Below are 19,283 nucleotides of genomic sequence, written 5' to 3'. Positions count from 1 at the left end.
TACCTGGCATGCCCTATTTTATACCTCATGGAACAATGGCACATAATATTGTGTTGTTCTGGCATAGTGCTGTAGCTAGCATTAGTTCAATAGCAAATTAGTGGAAAGAAATCTACCTAGTGAAAAATCAGCACCACAATTTTTTGTTGTTGTTGTTTATACCTCTCTCGAAGGTGGCCAGTGAGCTGGTTGCTCAGGGAGTCTAGCCTTCCTGTGTGCTCCCCTCTTCTAGTGCCCTTACCTCCGCAGGAGCAAGCTGCAGCCCCATGACCCCAGCACTGCTCACAGTTATCAATGAGAACTTACTACAGTCCTCTAGAGGCCAGTTCTCAATAATGTCTCCCTGTTACTGATAAAAACCAAATGGTCAAAAATACTCTTCAGTCGCTGTTAGCAATGCATGTGAAATGCCTCCAGTCTCCTGCTGTCTTGTTTAAGCAATTGGATTAGAAATTGTGTATGTGTGAACTTGTTCCAAAGCACATTTAACTCAAGCAAAGCAGCAAGCCCTAGGCTATTACAGAACCAGGACAGGCACAAGCACCAGGGGAGACTCAAACCCATACCTGCTACAGTCAAAGGCCTCTGGGCTACAAAAGGCAGTAACAGCTCCTGTCTCAACCAATGTTTAAACAAACAGCTTCCACAGGCAAGAAGAAAGCAAGTCCTGCATTGCCCAAGGGACATGCAGTACAATTGCATATGAAAACTCTCAAAAGCTCTTCTTAAGGCAGGCAAAGGGAGGATTCAAACCCACTGCACTACTAAGCAAGGTAGATAGTTTCACCACTGGACTACAAAGTGCAGAGTTACCGCTGTCTAAATAATATTTAACTAAAGTGTATCAGCTTCCAGAGGCAATCTCAAGGGGGCATTACTACTTAATGGCTCTTTCACAGGTTCAGCATTATGCTAATAGGTTTGGCAAGCTGGAAGTCTTTTCACTTTTAAGTTAACAGATCCACTTCTGGGGAAGAGTAACCAGTTTCCAAGCAGCAACAGCCTGCCTTCAGAAACCTTCAGACTAGGGGTAGGAAAAAGGAGCAGGATGGTGAATTGCCTCCCCTTATCTCTCATATCTGCCATCCATGACTTCTCTATTTTTCTTTTTTCTCCTAATCCAGTACATTATGATTTTCCTACTTAGTTAAATAAGAACGTCAAAGTTCCTGGGATGCCTTTTTGCACTCTTTGCTCTCAGTTTAAAAACAGGAAAACACTTGAAAGGTCTTCCTATAATTGCAGAAAAGTCTCTACTGGTGATGACACTATAGCTACAGAACAGAGAATCTGAACTCAGTAATGATATGAGTAATGCTAAGATGATTCACTTTAGCCTAGAAGTAGTCTAACGATTTTACAAAAATCAATTATTGCTATAGTGGGAACAGCTTTATAGTCACAGGATAATTAACACAGCAGCTACTTCTTCATATGTTCAGCAATATGGCTAAAAATGAGGCAAAAAACCCTCAACTGTGCATTACTGCATCAAATCTAATGATGACAGTGTTGGCATCAATACATAATATGCTCAAGTGTGATTTTGGGAATGCATGTCATAAGCCTTTGTACGAATGCTGCTTTCTAGATATTTTACTTTAAATAAATTTCTTAGTCACATACAGAAATGTTTTAAACTATCCTGTTTCTAAGTCACCTTGATCATGATTTGCACTCTATATATGCTAAGGATTTTTTAGTTTCACAGCAATGCTGAGAAATATGCCAGTTATCCAGATATTACACCTGGGAAAATTGAAGAAGGGAGAAATTAAACTGTTGGGAGTCAGAGCAAGTAACTCCTGAAAGGATATTGTCAGCCATAGGATTAAAACCCACTGAGATGCTCAATTGCTCAGCTTCATTGCAACAATTAGGGCAGTAATTTGAGTTCAAACATCTTAGCAGCAATTTCTTGGATAAGGAGATCTGTGATAAAATATGGTTAAGTGAGAGATCATAAACGCTTATCTAAGTGCTAACTTTATCACAGTGGCACCTGAAAAATTGAAAATCAAAGTGACTTTTAGCACAAGTCAAAGTCAGTTGGACTCCAAATAACAGCTACTCCACACACTGATTTAGGATCTTCTGAAAATCCTACCTACTGGTGGAGAAGTACTGTTAGTTTTGAAAAGTTCCACACTGGCAATAGCCTCAGCTGCTGTAAATCACTAGCTCCATTTAAGGCAGTGGAGGTACTGGATGTGTCTACACAGCACCCTTAGCTCGAAATAAGCTAAGCATTTGCGCTATGCAAATTGCGTAGCTTATTTCAAGTGTTTTTCAAAATAACTTATTTCATAATTTGGCTCTGTCTACACAGGACCAAATTTCAAAATAACTCTCTACTCCAAAATGTCCCTTAACCCTCGTGGAACAAGAATTACCAGGACGTCAGAATAAGCCACCTGTTATTTTGAAATGTATTTCAAAATAACAGCCTGTGTCGATAGACGTGGAATAGCTATTTCGGGATAGTTCCAGTATCCCAAAATAGCCCCACAGTGTAGATGTACCCATTCTGATTTCTGGTTTGAGTACATATTTCTGTCATCTCACCAGACTCTGGAGTAAGTACAGGCAGTCCCCGGGTTACGTACAAGATAGGGACTGTAGGTTTGTTCTTAAGTTGAATCTGTATGTAAGTCGGAACTGGCGTCCAGATTCAGCCACTGCTGAAACTGATCAGTTTCAACAGCGGCTGAATCTGGACGCCAGTTCTGACTTACATACAGATTCAACTTAAGAACCCCAGGCATCCCCAAGTCAGCTGCTGCTGAAACCGATCAGCGGCTGATTCCAGGAAGCCCAGGGCAGGGGCTTCCTGTAGTCAGCCACTGGTCAGTTTCAGCAGCGGCTGACTTGAGGACGCCTGGGGCAGAGCAGCTGGAGTGCTGCTGGATTGGTCCAGTAGCGCCGCCGCTCCTCGGCGCTACTGGACCAACCCAGCAGCACCCAAGCTGCTCTGCCCCAGGCGTCCTCATTCAGCCGCTGCTGAATCTGACCAGCAGTGGCTGAATCAGGACGCCTGGGGCAGAACAGCTGGGGTGCTGCCCGGTTGGTCCAGTCGTGCCCAGAGCGGCGCTACGGGACCAACTGGCAGCGCCCCAGCTGCTGTACCACAGGTGTCCGGAGCAAAGACACGGAGCATGGGGGCAGCGGGACAGCCCAGATGCGCCGTGGCTGTCCTGCTGCCCTCAGGCTCTGTGGCTTTGCTCCCCGTCTCCCTGGTCTGCAGACCAGGGGGATGGGGAGCAAAGCGGCGGAACACGCGGGCAGTGGACAGCCCAGACGCGTCCGGGCTGTCCGCTGCCCGTGTGCTCCGCGGCTTTGCTCTGCTTTGCCCCCCATCCCTCTGGTCTGCAGACCAGGGAGACGGGGGGGGGGGGGGGCAAAGCAGAGCCAAGCTGCGGAGGACGCGGCCAGCTGACAGGGCTGTCCGCTGCCCACGTGTTCCGCCGCTTTGCTTCCTCTCCCTGGTCTGCTGGAGAGGATCCGCGTAACTCGGGGACTGCCTGTATTCCAAGCAACAGTAAGGAAAATAGTGTTAGGAATTTCCAACCCCCGCCCCCATCTTCTCACGTTAGTAGGCTAGTATGCAAGAGTGGGTATGCTACTGCCTCATGGTAGGGAATAAGAGCTATTCAGTTTTGTCTGCAGTAGGAGGTCCAAGCTACTCAAATAATGCCACTCTCTATGGATCAAATTCTGTTTCTGAATGTACTTGTCTGTTTCCCTCATTGACTTCACTGAGAGCCCAGAGGCATATCCATGGCCACGATTTTCTCCCATGTGTTACATTTTTACCTTAATGCATTCTGGCTACTAAAAGGAGCAGAGCATTTGCAACTCTACGAATGTAGTATACTCTAGCATGTTGGAAATGATCTGCTTAGCTCATTAACCCATTGTAGTCTGTTGTAAAACAAATCAGCTATGTAAATCCAGTTGTGAACTCATAACGGATCCCAAAAACCTTAACACAGTAATACTGGCTGTGGTATCCTGAAAGAACTATTATACTATTAGTAGTACTGAAATAACAGTCAACGCTTGTTTTAAAGTTCTAAATCAAGAGTAGTCAATAGTCAGACTATAGATCAAATCTGGACAGTCAGAAGCTTTGTAAAAAACCCCACCAAATCTTTATATTTACTGATTGTTTTCTCTGGATCTAGGACCTTGACTATGCCTTGATGAAGAAATTTGGATGTTGACAAAAATAATTGACTATTTCTGTTCTAAACTGTTCCAGTAATTGCTCCCTCTTACATTCATTTTGCTCAATCTTTGCATGTATGGGTACCCATTAGAACCTGAAGTGCTGAAATATCACAAAAAAGGCTGCTATCAGAGAATGAAATCCAGCTGTGTGCAGAGAATGCAGGAAAAGACCTCTGTGACATTTAATTCCCACATTAAGGGCTGCATAGGAATTTTTACACTCCAGTGAATTTTGTGCTGGCTCTGGAAGTCAAGTCAACTTGCTTGGAATCTTCTAAGAGCCTGTTGCAAAATTACAACCCCAATTTTGTAGACTTGAGAGACGTCAGTAGGTCAGATGAGTGGTTTAAGGTTTTTGGATGTTCTGAACTTGCAATGAACTTTGAGTTTCATGCATCAATTTTTAATTATAGTTTAAAAAAGCTGAGCTACTGAAGTTAAATGAAAAGAATGAACTGAATAGTTTAGCTGTTGTGATGGGTGCATTGAACTGTGATCTCTTGGCATGGCAGGAAAGAAAATACAGTGAGCAAAAAACAGGTTTGTAAACTGAATTCTGTGTCCTTGGCTTTGTCAAGCCAAGCCTCTAATACCTTGCTATGTGTCTGCATATCTGTACCCCCTCACTGTTGGCAGAGAAGGATATAAAGACACTTACCGTTGTCATTGCCTTGCTTAATTTCCTCAGCAGTCCGATCTATTAAAACATATAGGGACCAAACAACACAGGTAATAGCAATAATATGGAATGTAACTGAGCAGACTATTTTCCTCCTTTCACTTGTTGTCATCTGTAGTTTCTCCCACTGAAATCAGAAAAGAATTAAATTAAGCGGGCTTGTTAAAAATCAAAGCTGTCTTGTCATTCTGGTTATTCCTGTGTGAAACATGAAGAAAATATGATTAGGCATGGTAAGAGATCACAGATGAGACTCCTCCCACATGATCCTGTATTTATGAACTGGTGTAGGTTTTTAAAGTTTGTGATGCTTAAAATGCTATCTCTTAAAAAAAAGTTCTTAGGAACATGTGTTATGTCTGTTTGCAGCAACAGCTGACTAATAAAATCAGAACATGACTATTTAGTTTTAACTGCCGCATGCACCCCAAATGTGGAGCTATGAAGAAGAATTCACATCTTCCAGAACTCCAACTGTTCTTGGCTGCTTAAAAACCCATCACTTAATCCTGGGGTTGGTTCTGGATTGATTTGATGCATCAGGGAAAAGTCTCTTCTCAATTATACCCATACAACTCAGTTGACTTCAAACTCAGGCTTTTCCTTTTGTTAATACTTTGTAGATATTTGTTTGCTTTTACCATAGAGCCATCTCTTAAGTCAAACAAATCTACTAACATACTTGCTTTTTAGACAAAAAGATAGGGTATTTAGAAACAAATTGTCTTTGACTTTTATAAATAATTTTGAAATCCACAGATACCACCTGCATGAGTACTATTAAAGTAGGTGGAAAACACAGTACAATACTGCCACCTTTCTGATGTTATGTGACTGAACTCTAGAGATAATGAAAGTTACATAGTTGTAGCTCCTTCACAAAGTATTTAAGAAATGGCACAAAACAGAAGGTAAATTCAGCTGCCAACACATACAGAACTTGGGAGCCCCAAGGCATGGGACAGAGCTGAAGTGCAAACAAACAAAAAACAGAGCAAGATGAGGAGGCAAGGAAATTTAGATTCAAAATTTTCTGACAGATTTATGTGCTTTCTCTTTCCAACTCATGCAGAAAGGTGATTCCTCTACCAACAATAGCACCTATTTAACCCCTTGTCAGGACTTATACTCCATTTGTATGGTCATGTTGGTGTTCTTTACAGGACAGCGATTCCTTTATGATGCTACAACTTCAGTAATAGTGCAAAAAGCATCACTTTCCAAGTGAAGCAATGCTGAATGTGGAAATAGTTATGATTCTGGGGAAGATGCTATGTTCAGGTACAGTTAAGTCCAGACATTTGAGGCTGAAGATAGGATGGGTAGGTCAAAGGATGTTACAAAAGCTTTCCTCACTTTTTCAGCTTCATATAGTGTTTTTAAAGTATGACATTAGAACTGGACACAGTATTCTTGTAACAGTCTCCCCAGTGCCATATACAATGGTAAAACCTCCCTCGTGGTCATCTACAATCTTTATTTTATGCATTTTCTTCATATGTTCAACCTATGACAGCAAGATACAAATTGACACTTACAAGCAGATGAATGCATAAAACCAGAGTTTATTTCTCTGATTTTGTATAAATTTGCTTAATTTTGAAACCTTATGGCAACTTTAAAGACATATAATTTAGACATTCTCATAGACGCATAGACGTTAAGGTCAGAAGTGACCATTATGATCATCTAGTCTGACCCCCTGCACAGTGCAGGCCACAGAATCTCACCCACCCCCTCCTAGAATAATCCTCTCACCTATATCTCAGATATTGAAGCCTTCAAATACTTTGAAGACCCCAAGATGCAGAGAATCCTCCAGCTGTGATCTGTACCCCATGCTTTTCCCCAAGCCGGAAAAAAAGCGTCTAGACTGGTGCGATCCTCCGGAATAAAGCCCTTTTCCGGAGGATCTCTTATTCCTACTTTGAAGTAGGAATAAGAGATCCTCCGGAAAAGGGCTTTATTCCGGAGGATCGCACCAGTCTAGACGCTTTTTTTCCGGCTTTTCCCCAAGCCGGAAAAAAAGCGGCAGACATGTTTATTTAAATCCGCAGGGGATATTTAAATCCCCCGTACATTTCCCTATCCCGACTTACCTGATTTGCATGGCTTTTCCGGAAATTGTGGCCAGTGTAGACGTAGCCATCTGGTTTAATCTTGAAACCAGATAGATCTTTTGCCCCCACTACTTCCCTTGGAAGGCCGTTCCAGAACCTCACTCCTCTAATGGTTAGAAACCTTCGTCTAATCTCAAGTCTAAACTTCCTACTAGCCAGCTTATATCCATTTGTTCTTGTGTCCACATTGGTATTAAGCTTAAATAACTCCTCTCCCTCCCTGGTATTTATCCCTCTAATATATTTAAAGAGTGCAATCATGTCCCCCCTCAGCCTTCTTTTGGTTAAGGTAAACAAGCCAAGCTCCTTGAGTCTCCTTTCATAAAAGAGATTTTCCATTCCTCGGATCATCCTAGTGGCCCTTCTTTACCTGTTCCAGTTTGAATTCATCCTTCTTAAACATGGGAGACCAGAACTGTACACTGTACTCCAAATGGGGTCTCACCAATGCCTTGTATAATGGCACTAACACCTCCTTATCCCTACTGGAAAGACCTCGCCTAATACATCCCAAGACCGTATTAGCCTTTTTCACGGCCATGTCACAATGGCGGCTCATAGTCCTCCTATAATCAACCAGGACTCCAAGGTCCTTCTCCTCCTCTGTTACTTCCAACTGATGTGTCCCCAGCTTATAACTAAAATTCTTGTTATTAATCCCTAAATGCATAACCTTACACTTCTCACCATTAAATTTCATCCTATTGCTACCACTCCAATTTACAAGGTCATCCAGATCTTCCTGTATGATATCCTGATCCCTTTCTGAATTGGCAATACCTCCCAACTTTGTGTCATCTGCAAATTTTATCAGGACACTTCCACTTTTGGTGCCAAGGTCAGCGATAAAAAGATTAAATAAAATTGGCTCCAAATTGATCCCTGAGGAAATTCGCTAGTAACCTTCCTCCAACCTGACAGTTCACCTTTCAATATGACCCGCTGTAGTCTCCCCTTTAACCAGTTGCTTATCCACCTTTCAACTTTCATATTAATCCCCCTTCTTGATTAAAGTGAAATGTTGATTGATTGATTGCCTATAGTGGATTCTACAGCAATGGTATCAGTTGAATGTCTCTGGGCCAACATCATCCATGGTCTGGCCGGACCATAGATGTTGCTGGACCAGAGAGGCCTGGTGACAGAGTGGTAGCTGGTGGGCAGCAGGACCCCAGCAGGGACTTGTTGCAGAGCTGGGTGGGCAACAGGAGCCGGTGGCCGGGAGCCAAGCTGAGGCTAGGAGCGAAGTTGGCGGCTGGGAGAAGAGCCCAGGATCAGGGGCCAGTGACCTTGGAGGCTGGTGGCCCCAAGGAGAGCTCAGAGAGCCCGAGGGTACTTGACTAGGGAGGGCAAACCTGTACTTGATTAGGTAAAGTTGGAATACGTCATTACCTTAGTGCTGTGCCATAGTTTCAGATGACTACTTTTACAAGCAAGTGGACCTATAAATGGTGTGCTGGATCAAACAATGTTCAGTTTTTCATAGCAATCTCTCCCCCACAACTCACTTTGAGCTGTATTTTTTGAAATTCAGATAAAAACAAGATCAATGTGCAAGATGTTCATGGATTATTTTCAAGTTAACAGTTATAGCAGGTGGTCTAGATGAATTTTCTAGGTTTATATGCTTGCTTCACAGCTGCTGCTATAGACTCCTCTCTGAGGTCTCTGGAGCATTCACTTCCAAGGCCTTGGGATAGCTGGTTTTATTACAGTTCTCATTAAATCTTGCAGTCTTAACATAATACTTTGCTGTGAGTTCTTTCAGCAATTCCAGTGTGAGATGAGACAGAACTATCAGTCTTCTTGCCAGGTACATGTCAAGCATTTAGTCTTTTCAATTTTCTCAGACTATCACCTCTTGGTATCATTGAATGCAAAATAGAAGCTTCTGTGTGATTATTTGTTCACGGACAGGCATAAGAAAGAGAAATTTGTGCTCAGTTCTTTGTGTCTTGTAGCTAATTTAGATAGTATATAACAACAGTAGTTATTCTACATTCTATACAGCCTGACATCCATCCATCATCACAACTTAAAATACTAGACCTGTAGACTTTTCATCATTTAAAGGTGAAAATGCCATTCAAGCCTTTCCACAAAAGATTAGATTTCTAAGGAAAATGCACTCTTTTGGAAAAGGAGCAAAACAATTACACCTCAGTTTAAATACCTGATGTTAATGTTGACTGCTTTACCTGAAATACATGGGTTGTCTACAGACATCTGTCATCGCATTTTCTCTTATGTACCTATTGGTAGCAGTATTTAATGGTATTGGTATTCACTAGTTTCATTTCAGTAGTGTAGTTACCTTGTTCTCTTCTAAGGCCCTCTAACTGCAAAGGGCTGATCCACCAGGCTTGGAGGATGCACCTTTATTTCTCCTTTTCTGGGGTGGGGAGTTTGATAGGACCATGAGGTCTTCAGTAGGGAGCCTCAAAGGGCCTGATACACCCCACTACAAGTAGGTTAATTAAGTTAACAGGATATTAAAGCTGAGAACCAATAAAGAATGCAAAAAAGTACCAAAATGAAATTCTACTTGAAACTGTGTGCTAATAGAGCTAAGGGCCTATACCTAAATAAATATATTAGACAGGAAGGAGAACACTAGCAAGCGCTAATGTAGAAAGATGAGGAATTTATAAAGGGTAGACAATTAAATGAGTCTGTAAAATGATATGGCAACAGTGTAATTTTGGGCTGCATTTTCTGACACATTTCTCTCACTTATGTCCATATGGGGAATGTCTACATTGCAATTAAACAGCTGTGACTGGTCCATGTCAGCTGACTTGGGATTGGGCTATGGTACTGTTTAGTTCTGGGGGGAGGGAAGGGAAGGGCAAGGACCTGAGCTGCAGCCAAAATGTCTACTCTGTAACTAACCAGCCCCATAGCCTAACCCCCCCCCCCCCCAAGATTGAGTCATCTGACATAGGCCAACCTTGAGGGTTTAACTATAGTTAGATGTACTCACTGTGACTAATGATAAGATTCTCAAAGCCATGCTGACTACTTTGCACTGCTTTGACTAGACAAAGTGCATATCACAGCTGCTATCCAAGGCTACCTCCAAACTGCTCTTGGGGAAGAAAAATTGTCTCTTTTTGGCTCACTGATCACAGACTAGGTTAGTCTGCAGCATAAGTTGTGGGCTACTCTGAAGGCTGTTCTAGCAGCTGAGGATCACTGCAATACAGATGGGTTCTGGTTACACCCTCAGCTATATCTCCTGCGCTATAAGGGGTAATTTGAGAACAGAATGGGAGCCACTATGCCAGCTCTAGGCTTCCCAGTGACTCACGCACATGATCTAAAATCTGGCTCAATAGTTACGCGCATACTTATTGAAGTTAGAGAGCTTTGCCTCAGGATGTGGCCAGCAATATTGTATAACACAGCTTTGATGAAATTCCTCTATGAATTTTTTTACAGCTTTTGGCAACGATGGTGATATACTGCAGATGTATAGTCCTGGGAGATCTCAACATTCACTGACAAGGTTGAAGGTGCAAAATCCTAAAACACCTCTTTTCATTTGACTCTCTAGATCTTTTACATCTCTGAACAAACTCCTCCCACAGATGCTCATCCTATGAACTTGATCTTCACCCTAAATATTAATCTGGAGGGCATTATAACCCAGCTATTATCTTGGCCAGGCTATCATCTTGTGGAGGCAGTGGTCAGAGAACTTCCAGCACTGGTGATCTAATCAGGATCTTTCTTGTTAATTCAGGTCGCTAGCAAAGGTTTTGGCCAGGGGGCCAAGAGAACCAATTAAGAGAACCATTATTTTCACCAGCAACTATATACCACACCACAGTAACTCTCACTTAGGAATCAATCCCTGCAACAAACCTTGGTGCCAACTTTGCCCCCATATTTACAGTGACACCATCACAGAAGCTAACCACATAAACCACACCATCACGGGATCATTCACTTACACATTTACCAATGTAATATACGCCATGTGCCAGCAATACCCCTCTGCCATATACACTGGCCAAACTGAACAGTCCCTATGTAAAAGAATGGACACAAATCAGATATCAGGAATGGTAACATACAAAAACCTGTAGGACAGCGTTTCCCAAACTATGGGCCGCAGCCCGCTACCGGGCTGCGGCATGGCTGTTGGGGTGTTCCGGGCTCCAAGCATGCCCATGTGGTGCCGCATCCCCAAGCCCTGGCCCGGGCTGGACGGAGGATACAGCTGGGAGTTCTGGCCTCCCAGCATCCCCAAGCCCTGGCTGGACGGAGGATACAACTGGGGTTGCTGGATGGCGGTGGTCTCCATGGGTGAGTGGTGGACTACTACTTATGGGAATTCAGTGGCTCCTCCAGGGGGCGGGCTCTCTGTAGGGGCCGCACAGGGTCGGAGAGTGCAGGCCACCTGGCAAGGGTAGAGAGAAAGGGCTTTGTTTCCCCGGAAGCACGTGTATTTTCATGCAGCCAAGCCTGTGTCATTGGTTTTCCTGTCATGTGATACAGCAGCCTCAGCTTGTTTCCGCACAGTGGGACAACATGCACGTCCTCTTAGGTTAACTGCTTAAGCTTTTTTCATTTATTTTCAACAACATACCCTCTTATTTTCATCTTCAATATGGATAAATGGCTGAAGAATGTGACTGGAAATACAACTACAAAATGTTTGAATGATGTGCAGCCTAGTACAAGTGAGAAGAAGATGATAAAAACTCCTTGGACCCGCAATTATTCTGATTGAGTATTTGAAATTTGGTTTTATAAGTGTTGGTAGTGATAATCACTTGCCATTATGCCTAATCTGTCACACACAACTATCCAACGAGTGCATGTAACCATCAAAACTGAAACGCCATTTGGAATGCAAACATCCAGAATACGCGAGTAAGCCCATAGATTTTTTCATAAATAAGAGAAATGAATTAGCTTTTGCTTTTTAAAAAAAAGCATGCACTTTCTATGGGCTCTTCAAATGAAAACTGTGTGTTGGCTTCATATGAAGTTTCAAAACTAATAGCCGAGACAGGTTTCCTGCATACTGTTGGTGAAAGGTTAATACTTCTTGCATTGAATATTATTACATCCTGTATTTATGGAGGAAAAAAGGGAAATCAGTTGGGTTCTCTGTCTTTATCCAACAATACAATAAAATGTAGAATTGAAGAAATGGTGAAAAATATTGAAAAAACGCTCATTCACCGAATACAGAATAGTCAGTTTTTTGCATTACAAGTGGATGAAAGCACTGATATAGCTGATGCTGCCAATTTGATGTGTTTTATTAGATATGATTATGAAAGCTCCATTCAAGAAGATCTTATTTTGTAAACCACTTCCAACAAGAACGGCTGCTGAAATTTTTAAGCTAATAAATGATTGTATTATTCAAAGTGATATTGACTGGAAAAAGTGTGTTGGACTGAGCAGTGATGGGGCTCAAGCAATGGCAGGGTCTCGCACTGGGCTTGTTCCGTGGATTCGAACTGTAGCGCCTGACTGTGTATGGGTGCACTACAGTATTCAGAGAGGCATTAGCTGTGAAAACTATGCCATCACTTTTGAGTTCCACTCTTCAAGAATGTGTGAAGTTTATAAATTATATAAAATCTCATCCTTTGAATTCCAGAATCTTTACTGCTTTGTGCAACGAATTAGGAAGTGAACATGAGCATCTCTTACTACACTGTGAGATTCGATGGCTGTCGAAAAGAAACATTTTGAAACAACTCTTTGAAATGAAGGATGAAGTTTTATTCTTGGAGTGACAGCCTCCATCAACAAAAGATGTTATATTTACATTTAAAGATAGGTTTCATGAATTTGTTTGGTTAACAAAACAATGGTGGCTTACTTATGTGACATACTTTGTCTTCTAAATGATTTAAGTTTGAATTTACAAGGCACTAAAATTAATATTTTCAAAGTTCACGAAAAAGTTGAGGCAACAATTAAAACACTTAGTTTATGGGCATAGCGAGTTAACAAGAGAAACTTTAAGTCTTTTTGTACTTTAACTGAATTATAAGAAAAATATGCTGAAACTAGTATCTCGATGCGATTCTTGCAGCAATCCAAGAACACCTCTTGGGGCTAACAAAGTTTAAATAAATATTTTCCTCCAATTGACGCCAGTAAAATGTGGATTAAGAACCCGTTTACTGTTGACACCAAAAATGAAGAAATACTACAATTGAGTGCAACAGAAGTGGATTCATTAATTGAACTTTCCTGTGACTCTGCCTTAAGAGAACTTTGATAAACTCTCCTTGATTGATTTTTGGTTGAGCTGTAGAAATGAATATTCACATTTATCTGAGAAAGCAGTCAAATTCTTTATGCCTTTCGTCACGACATGTAAGTGTGAAACTAGTTTCTCATCTTTGGTTTTCTTCAAAAATAAATATAGAAATAGATTGAATGTTGAACCAGATTTGAAGATGAAACTTTCTTCTTTTGCTCCTGACAAAGTTGCTATGTGACACAAAACAATATCACCCTTGCCATTAGTTCTCTTTTTAGTTATTTAAAAGCTATAAAGTGAACACATAACTTATATTCAACTCATTCAATTATAAATAAACAAACTTTACAACTGTTAAAATTCTACTGGTTAAATTGTAATTAAGATTTATGTTATGTAGTGTTATTGTGAATAAATAATATGCAGTGAAAATGTATTCATTTTTCATTTTTTTATATGCATTTATATTTTTAGGCTGCAAAAAACAGTACTAAAAAAATGGGTTCCAACTAAAGTAAAAAGTTTGGGAAACCCTGCTCTAGCCAGCTTTCTATCCATCTTACAGTCCACTTATCCAATCCATATTCCCTTAACTTTCTGGCAAGAATATTGTGGGTGACCATATCAAAAGTTTTGCTAAAGATGGCACTGACGGCTTTTGGAGGACCAGAAACTTATTTGCATATTCATCATTTGCTTAATGAATAGGCAAATATGCAAATGAATGGTACAGGTCCTCCAAAAGCTCCTTAATGGATTTACTGGTCCCCGTGTCAAAAAGTTTGGGAACCCCTGCTGTTGGAGAACACTTCAGTCTCCCTGGGCACACAGTAGCAGATTTAAAAGTAGCCATCCTGCAACAAAAACAGACTTAAAAAAGAAACTGCAGAGCTACAATTAATTTGCAAATTTGACACTATCAATTTAGGATTAAACAAAGACTGCGAATGGCTAGCCAACTACAAAATCAGTTTCTCCTTGCTTGGTGATCACACCTCCACATCAGCTGCTAAAAGTGGGCCACATCCTCCTTGACTGAATTGACCTTGTTATTAATGGTCTTCCTCTTGATTGGTACGCCTTTCTTTTTATGTGCCTGTATATTATACCTGCCTCTGGAATTTCCACTACATGCATCTGATGAAGTGGGTCTTTTCCCATGAAAGCTTATGCTCCAATAAATCTGTTAGTCTATAAGGTGCTTTTCGTTGTTTATGCCAATTGAGAGTGTGTATTGAAATTTGAATTGTATATAGGTTCCTTTCCTGTTTTCTTTGTGTGGGAGAAAGAAACCAGGAGTTGACAGAATAATTTAAACCCAGGCAGGACTACCATGCCCCCATGGAATTCAGAGCATGGGAGTGGACTGAACAAAGAGAAAATTAGAAGTAACAGGGAAATGTGAATCCAGTCGCATTCAGGGTAGTTTTTCTTTATTTTGTGGTTTGGTTTGAACTGCTCTGTGAGAATCTATGCCGCTCCTCCCCCTTTACCATCTAAGCATTGTGCCTGAGATTTTTCTCTGTTTTAATTTGTTTCCCTTAGTTGCTCTGTAATATCTAGCAGCAAAGTATGCTTTTATCAAGTTTATCTTTTGTTTTATAATAAAAATCACTTCTTTTAAGGCAATGATTTGATTCTTGTGTCCTCGTAGATCTGTCTGTGTGTGTGTACGCATGTCTTCATGTTTCTGACTGAAGGGTCAGCTACCAGAGCCAACAGCTTGTTTTTCTTTTCTTTTTTGCAAGCTGTTTTGGGGTAGCCCTTGGGGTGAGTTCAAGTGTTCACCCTCACTTTTAAGGATAAAAAGCACTTGATGGTGGCAGCAAATTCCCCAAAATCTGTGTATTGTGATTCTGGGGGAAGTTTTTGATAACCAGTGTCTGTAAAGGCAAAGTTTTGAGCTTTTTGCGGGCCCCAGAGTGGGGAACAGCCCTGGCAATACCAAATGAAAGTGGAACAATTGCAGCAGAACAGGATAAGGTAGGCCCACCCCAAAGAGACCACTTCTTAGTCAGGCTGCTGGATGTTCACTTCAGAGACAGCGGCTCAGGTCCCTTCTGAGACAGGATTCAACCCACATCACCCACACAGGTGAGCAAGCACCCAGATTATTGGACTATAAAGGGATTCAGCAATTAGACCTTGTCTAAATGCTACTTAAACAAATAACTGGGACTCACATGTGAGAGACTGCAGAGTCCTATTCAAATCTCGTGTGTCAGGAAGAAGGAAACTGAACCAGCGTCTACCCCTCCCAAGTACCGACTGCTGTTTGTGATCCTTGGCCAGGAACGACTTATGTGCCAAAATTGTTTCTCATGAGGTATATTTGAATGCCCCACTAAACAACTGAGGAGAGTGAGGGAAGGATGCTGATGCCTACCATGTAACCTTTAGACTAATAGCTAGGAGCCTCAACTCTGACTTTGGGAACAGGGAGCCAGTCTCTCTTTGGGAACAGGGAAAGCCATTACAAAGGCAAGCTATGCTTGAGCTCTGAAAGCCACGTGGAGGAGATAAGGACGTGTTATTCACCTCTTCATATAACACGAGTCAGGGTAACCCAAGGACATGAATAGGCAGCAGATTTAAAGTAAACCAAAGGTGATACAGTTTGGCCTTCATGACATCGACTAGCAAGGAGGGCACATGCTGACTGTGGCTTGCAGGAAGATGTGAGTTAAATAAAAAAGGAAGTGCATGGAGTTGCTTCACCAAAGGTTATTAGCCAAGAGTCAGGGACACATCCCATGCTGCAGGCATCCCAAAAACTCAGACTACCAGTTGTTGGGAGTGGTTGACTGACAGGATGGCTCTCTTGATAATTGCCCTCTTCTATCCATTGCCTTTGAAGCATCTGGCATCAGCCACTGTAGGAAGATGGGCAACTGGAGTAGCAGGATTATTGGTCTGACCAAGTCTGGCCATTTGTACCATTTTAATTTCCTCTGTGGTATATGAGTCTTCCTTTGTAGGCCAGAGGTGGGGCTTCTCTGCCGTGTTAGAGGATTGTCCAAGCAGTTCCCCTTTCTGCTCCCTGAAAAAGGTACATGAGAAGAAGGATGTGCTGCAGCCCACGTACGTGCCTGGGTTGTACAGCTAGCTTTGGTGATGGTGGCTGGGGACCGCCTGAGTTAGTTTAATTAAATATTATTTGAGAGGCAGCAACTCTGTGCTTTGTAGTCTAAGGGTTAGACTTCCTACCTTGCTTAGTGATACTGTGGGTTTGATTCCTCCCTCTGCCTGCCTTAAAAAGGACTTTGGAAGAGTTTTAAACACAGTTGTGCTGCATGTCCCCTGGGCATTGGAGGGCTTGTTTCCCTCTTGCTTGTGGAAGCTGTAGCCTAGAGATTTGTCAGTGAGCTTGCACTGTAGCCCGTGTGGGATTAAGTTTCCTATAGTGCCTATGCCTGCCCCTGCCCTGTAGTAGCCCTGGCCTTGCTGTTCTCTTGTCTGCTGAAGCTGTTCTGCTTGAGTTAAATGTGCTTTGGGCCAGGGTCACAGCTACCCTCACTCACTAGCCCAGTTGCTTAAACAAGACAGCAGGAGACTGGAGGCATTTCATATGCACTATGAACAGCGACGGATGGGCATTTTTGATAGTTTGATTTTTATCAGTAATAGGGTTGTGTTATTGAGAACTGGCCTCGAGAGAATTGAAGCCCTTATTGGTTACTGCCACCTTGAACTTTTTGGCTATATCGCCTGCCTCAGCGATAGTGTCCCTGTACACTGAGCCCCGAAGATTGGACTCAAGGTCAGGAGACATTGCCCAGACATGGACAAGTGGCAACGTTGTGGTCACCAATGTTTAATTTGGATGTACCAGATCAGTAATAACTTCGTGGAGCTTTTAAACTTATGGACATGGACACTTTGCACCCACACTGCCAAGCATGTTGTTGTTGTTAGGAAAGAGCCTTCAGGTACACTAAAAACATCATAAAAGAACTCAGTGATAGAAATGGAAAGTCTTTGAACTTTCAATCAAGCCTAAGTAAATCCCCCCATTTCCAAACAGTTGCAAACTTTCATGTTAGAATAAACCCATACTATCAAACCAAACCAGATGAAATGTTAGGGTGTGTGGGTGTGAATGTACACTCCTTTCCATCGTGAACAAGTATTGGCTCTAGTTCTGGCCTATTTTGAAGGCTCTTTTATAGTGCTCCTCTATGATCTCATTGTATGAGTTTCTGTAATCTAAATATGCTTATACAACATTTTACCTTATTTATATAAGCTGAAAATCTCTCCTTAAGCCGTTGTTGTGATGTTGGCAGACTAATCACCAGCTCATCCCAAGGTCTCTGTCTCAGCAGGACACTGACAGACACATAACGGGAATCAGTCTGGCTCATTTATGGGTTGATACAATAGCATGGGCAGCAGATACCATAGGCCAGGGCAGACTGAAATTCCGCAAACAGGTTATTGTGGCCCCTCCCACAGGGAGTTGGGATTGGACACATTGCCTGTCCAATGCTCTGGGGCCAGAGCTCTGGGACTGTGGGAGCAGCAGCTGCATCTCCCAGAAGCTCTGGGCATTGAAGCTGTTGCACACCAGAGCTGGGGCTTTGCCTGCCTGCTCCCAGCTGAGCAGTGCTGGGGTTGTGGGCAGTGATGGGCATACTTTGGGCACCTGCACGAGTTAGGGGGCCTGAAGAGGGGGGCACAAAGGGAGGGAACAGAGGCTAGTTTCCCCGGGCAGCCAAGTTACTGGCCACCCATTAAACTTTTTAGGTTCAAAAGCCTTTTATTACATAACTAAGGAGGCAAAACGATACAGAAAGAGGGCTATCAGAGAGACCTTGGGGAAGGGAATGAAGCAGCATCAGAAGAGAGAGAAAGCGATAAAAGTGAAGGGCTGCCTTCAAAGTCATCCTACAACTAAGAGAAGAATTTTGCATTAGAGGAGGTGCTCTGAGGCAGGTAGAGAAAAAGAGACAGTTGCAAGGAGGATGGACCAGAGAAACAGCAAAAGCAGTCTAAATTGACTGTGGGGAGGCAGCTGGAGAAAGCATATAAGTACAAATTAAAAAGATTGAATTGTATCCATAGGAGTCAGTATGGGTGGTGACTGTCCATGCTCCGGTTTCACTCATGGAGAGGGGTTTATACTGTGATTTCATGGTGCTGTATAAGATAGATCTCTGCCTGAAGAACTTACTAGCTAAATAAGACAAGAGTGGGCTGATGGAAGGATGTGGGGAAAGGAGGGGGACTACAGCAAACCTAATCCATTTCTGCCACAACTCCAGTAAAGTCCCTATTTATGCAAAGGATGCCTTGTGTTTTCTGGAAATGTGTGTTACAAACTTCATAGGCATCTCTCAGCTCTTTCTCTCCTTTTCATCTGGGGCAAACACGAGCAAGCACAGGAGGGGGCAAAGGGGGCAACTACCCCAGGGCCCAGTGATTCAAAGGGACCTAGAGCTTGCAGTAGCAGGTCAAGCACACCCACCCACAAAAGGAATAATATAGCACAGCAGTGGAAGTGCTGATGAGGGATTTAGAACCACTCAGGATATTTATCTTCTTGTAGTAGGCTGATACAATAATTTTCATTTTAACAAATGCACCAGAATATTACATCTGTATTGCAGGCTCATCAATAGGAGGGGCAAAGGGGCCAACTGCCCCAAGGCCCGGTGATACAAAAGTGCCTGGAGCTCCTGGGCCTATTCAATTGCTGCTGCGGTACCATGAGGCACACTCTGTGCAGCACTGAGGGGTGCCTAGTCCCAACCCCACCTAGGCCCCACCCTATAATAATATGGTTTTTCTGTAGCCATAAGTGGAAGGCCTCAACTAAAGCCTTCTTCTGCAGCCAGACTGAAGAGCAGCAGCCATTAGCTGTAAAGCCTGGAGTCACATTCCATCTAAATTGCATGAAAATAGTGTCACACTAGGCTGTGAGAAGGGATCCTATCCTAATGGCACCAGATAAAGAAACAGATATCAAGATGGGTAAAGAGAAAACTTAATTAACAGCATTTCATCCAGCAAGAAG

The 19,283-nt window shown here is 42.5% G+C and overlaps 1 protein-coding gene across 6 annotated transcripts in view; it reads right to left on the bottom strand.

The window, feature by feature from the left end:
* Positions 1 to 19,283, bottom strand: part of MARCHF1 (membrane associated ring-CH-type finger 1) — a 481,117-nt gene that overhangs the window by 12,966 nt on the left and 448,868 nt on the right. For all 6 annotated transcript variants that reach the window (XM_075930154.2, XM_089777941.1, XM_089777939.1 and 3 more), the window contains one exon: positions 4,889 to 5,036. In XM_075930154.2, coding sequence (XP_075786269.2) covers positions 4,889 to 5,036 — 148 coding nt within the window. The remainder of the gene's footprint in view (positions 1 to 4,888; positions 5,037 to 19,283) is intronic.

This window comes from Pelodiscus sinensis, chromosome 4, assembly GCF_052426305.1.
Source record: "Pelodiscus sinensis isolate ZL-2025 chromosome 4, ASM5242630v1, whole genome shotgun sequence".
NCBI classification, from domain to species: domain Eukaryota; kingdom Metazoa; phylum Chordata; order Testudines; family Trionychidae; genus Pelodiscus; species Pelodiscus sinensis.
This window is presented reverse-complemented; position numbering and strand designations above follow the sequence as displayed.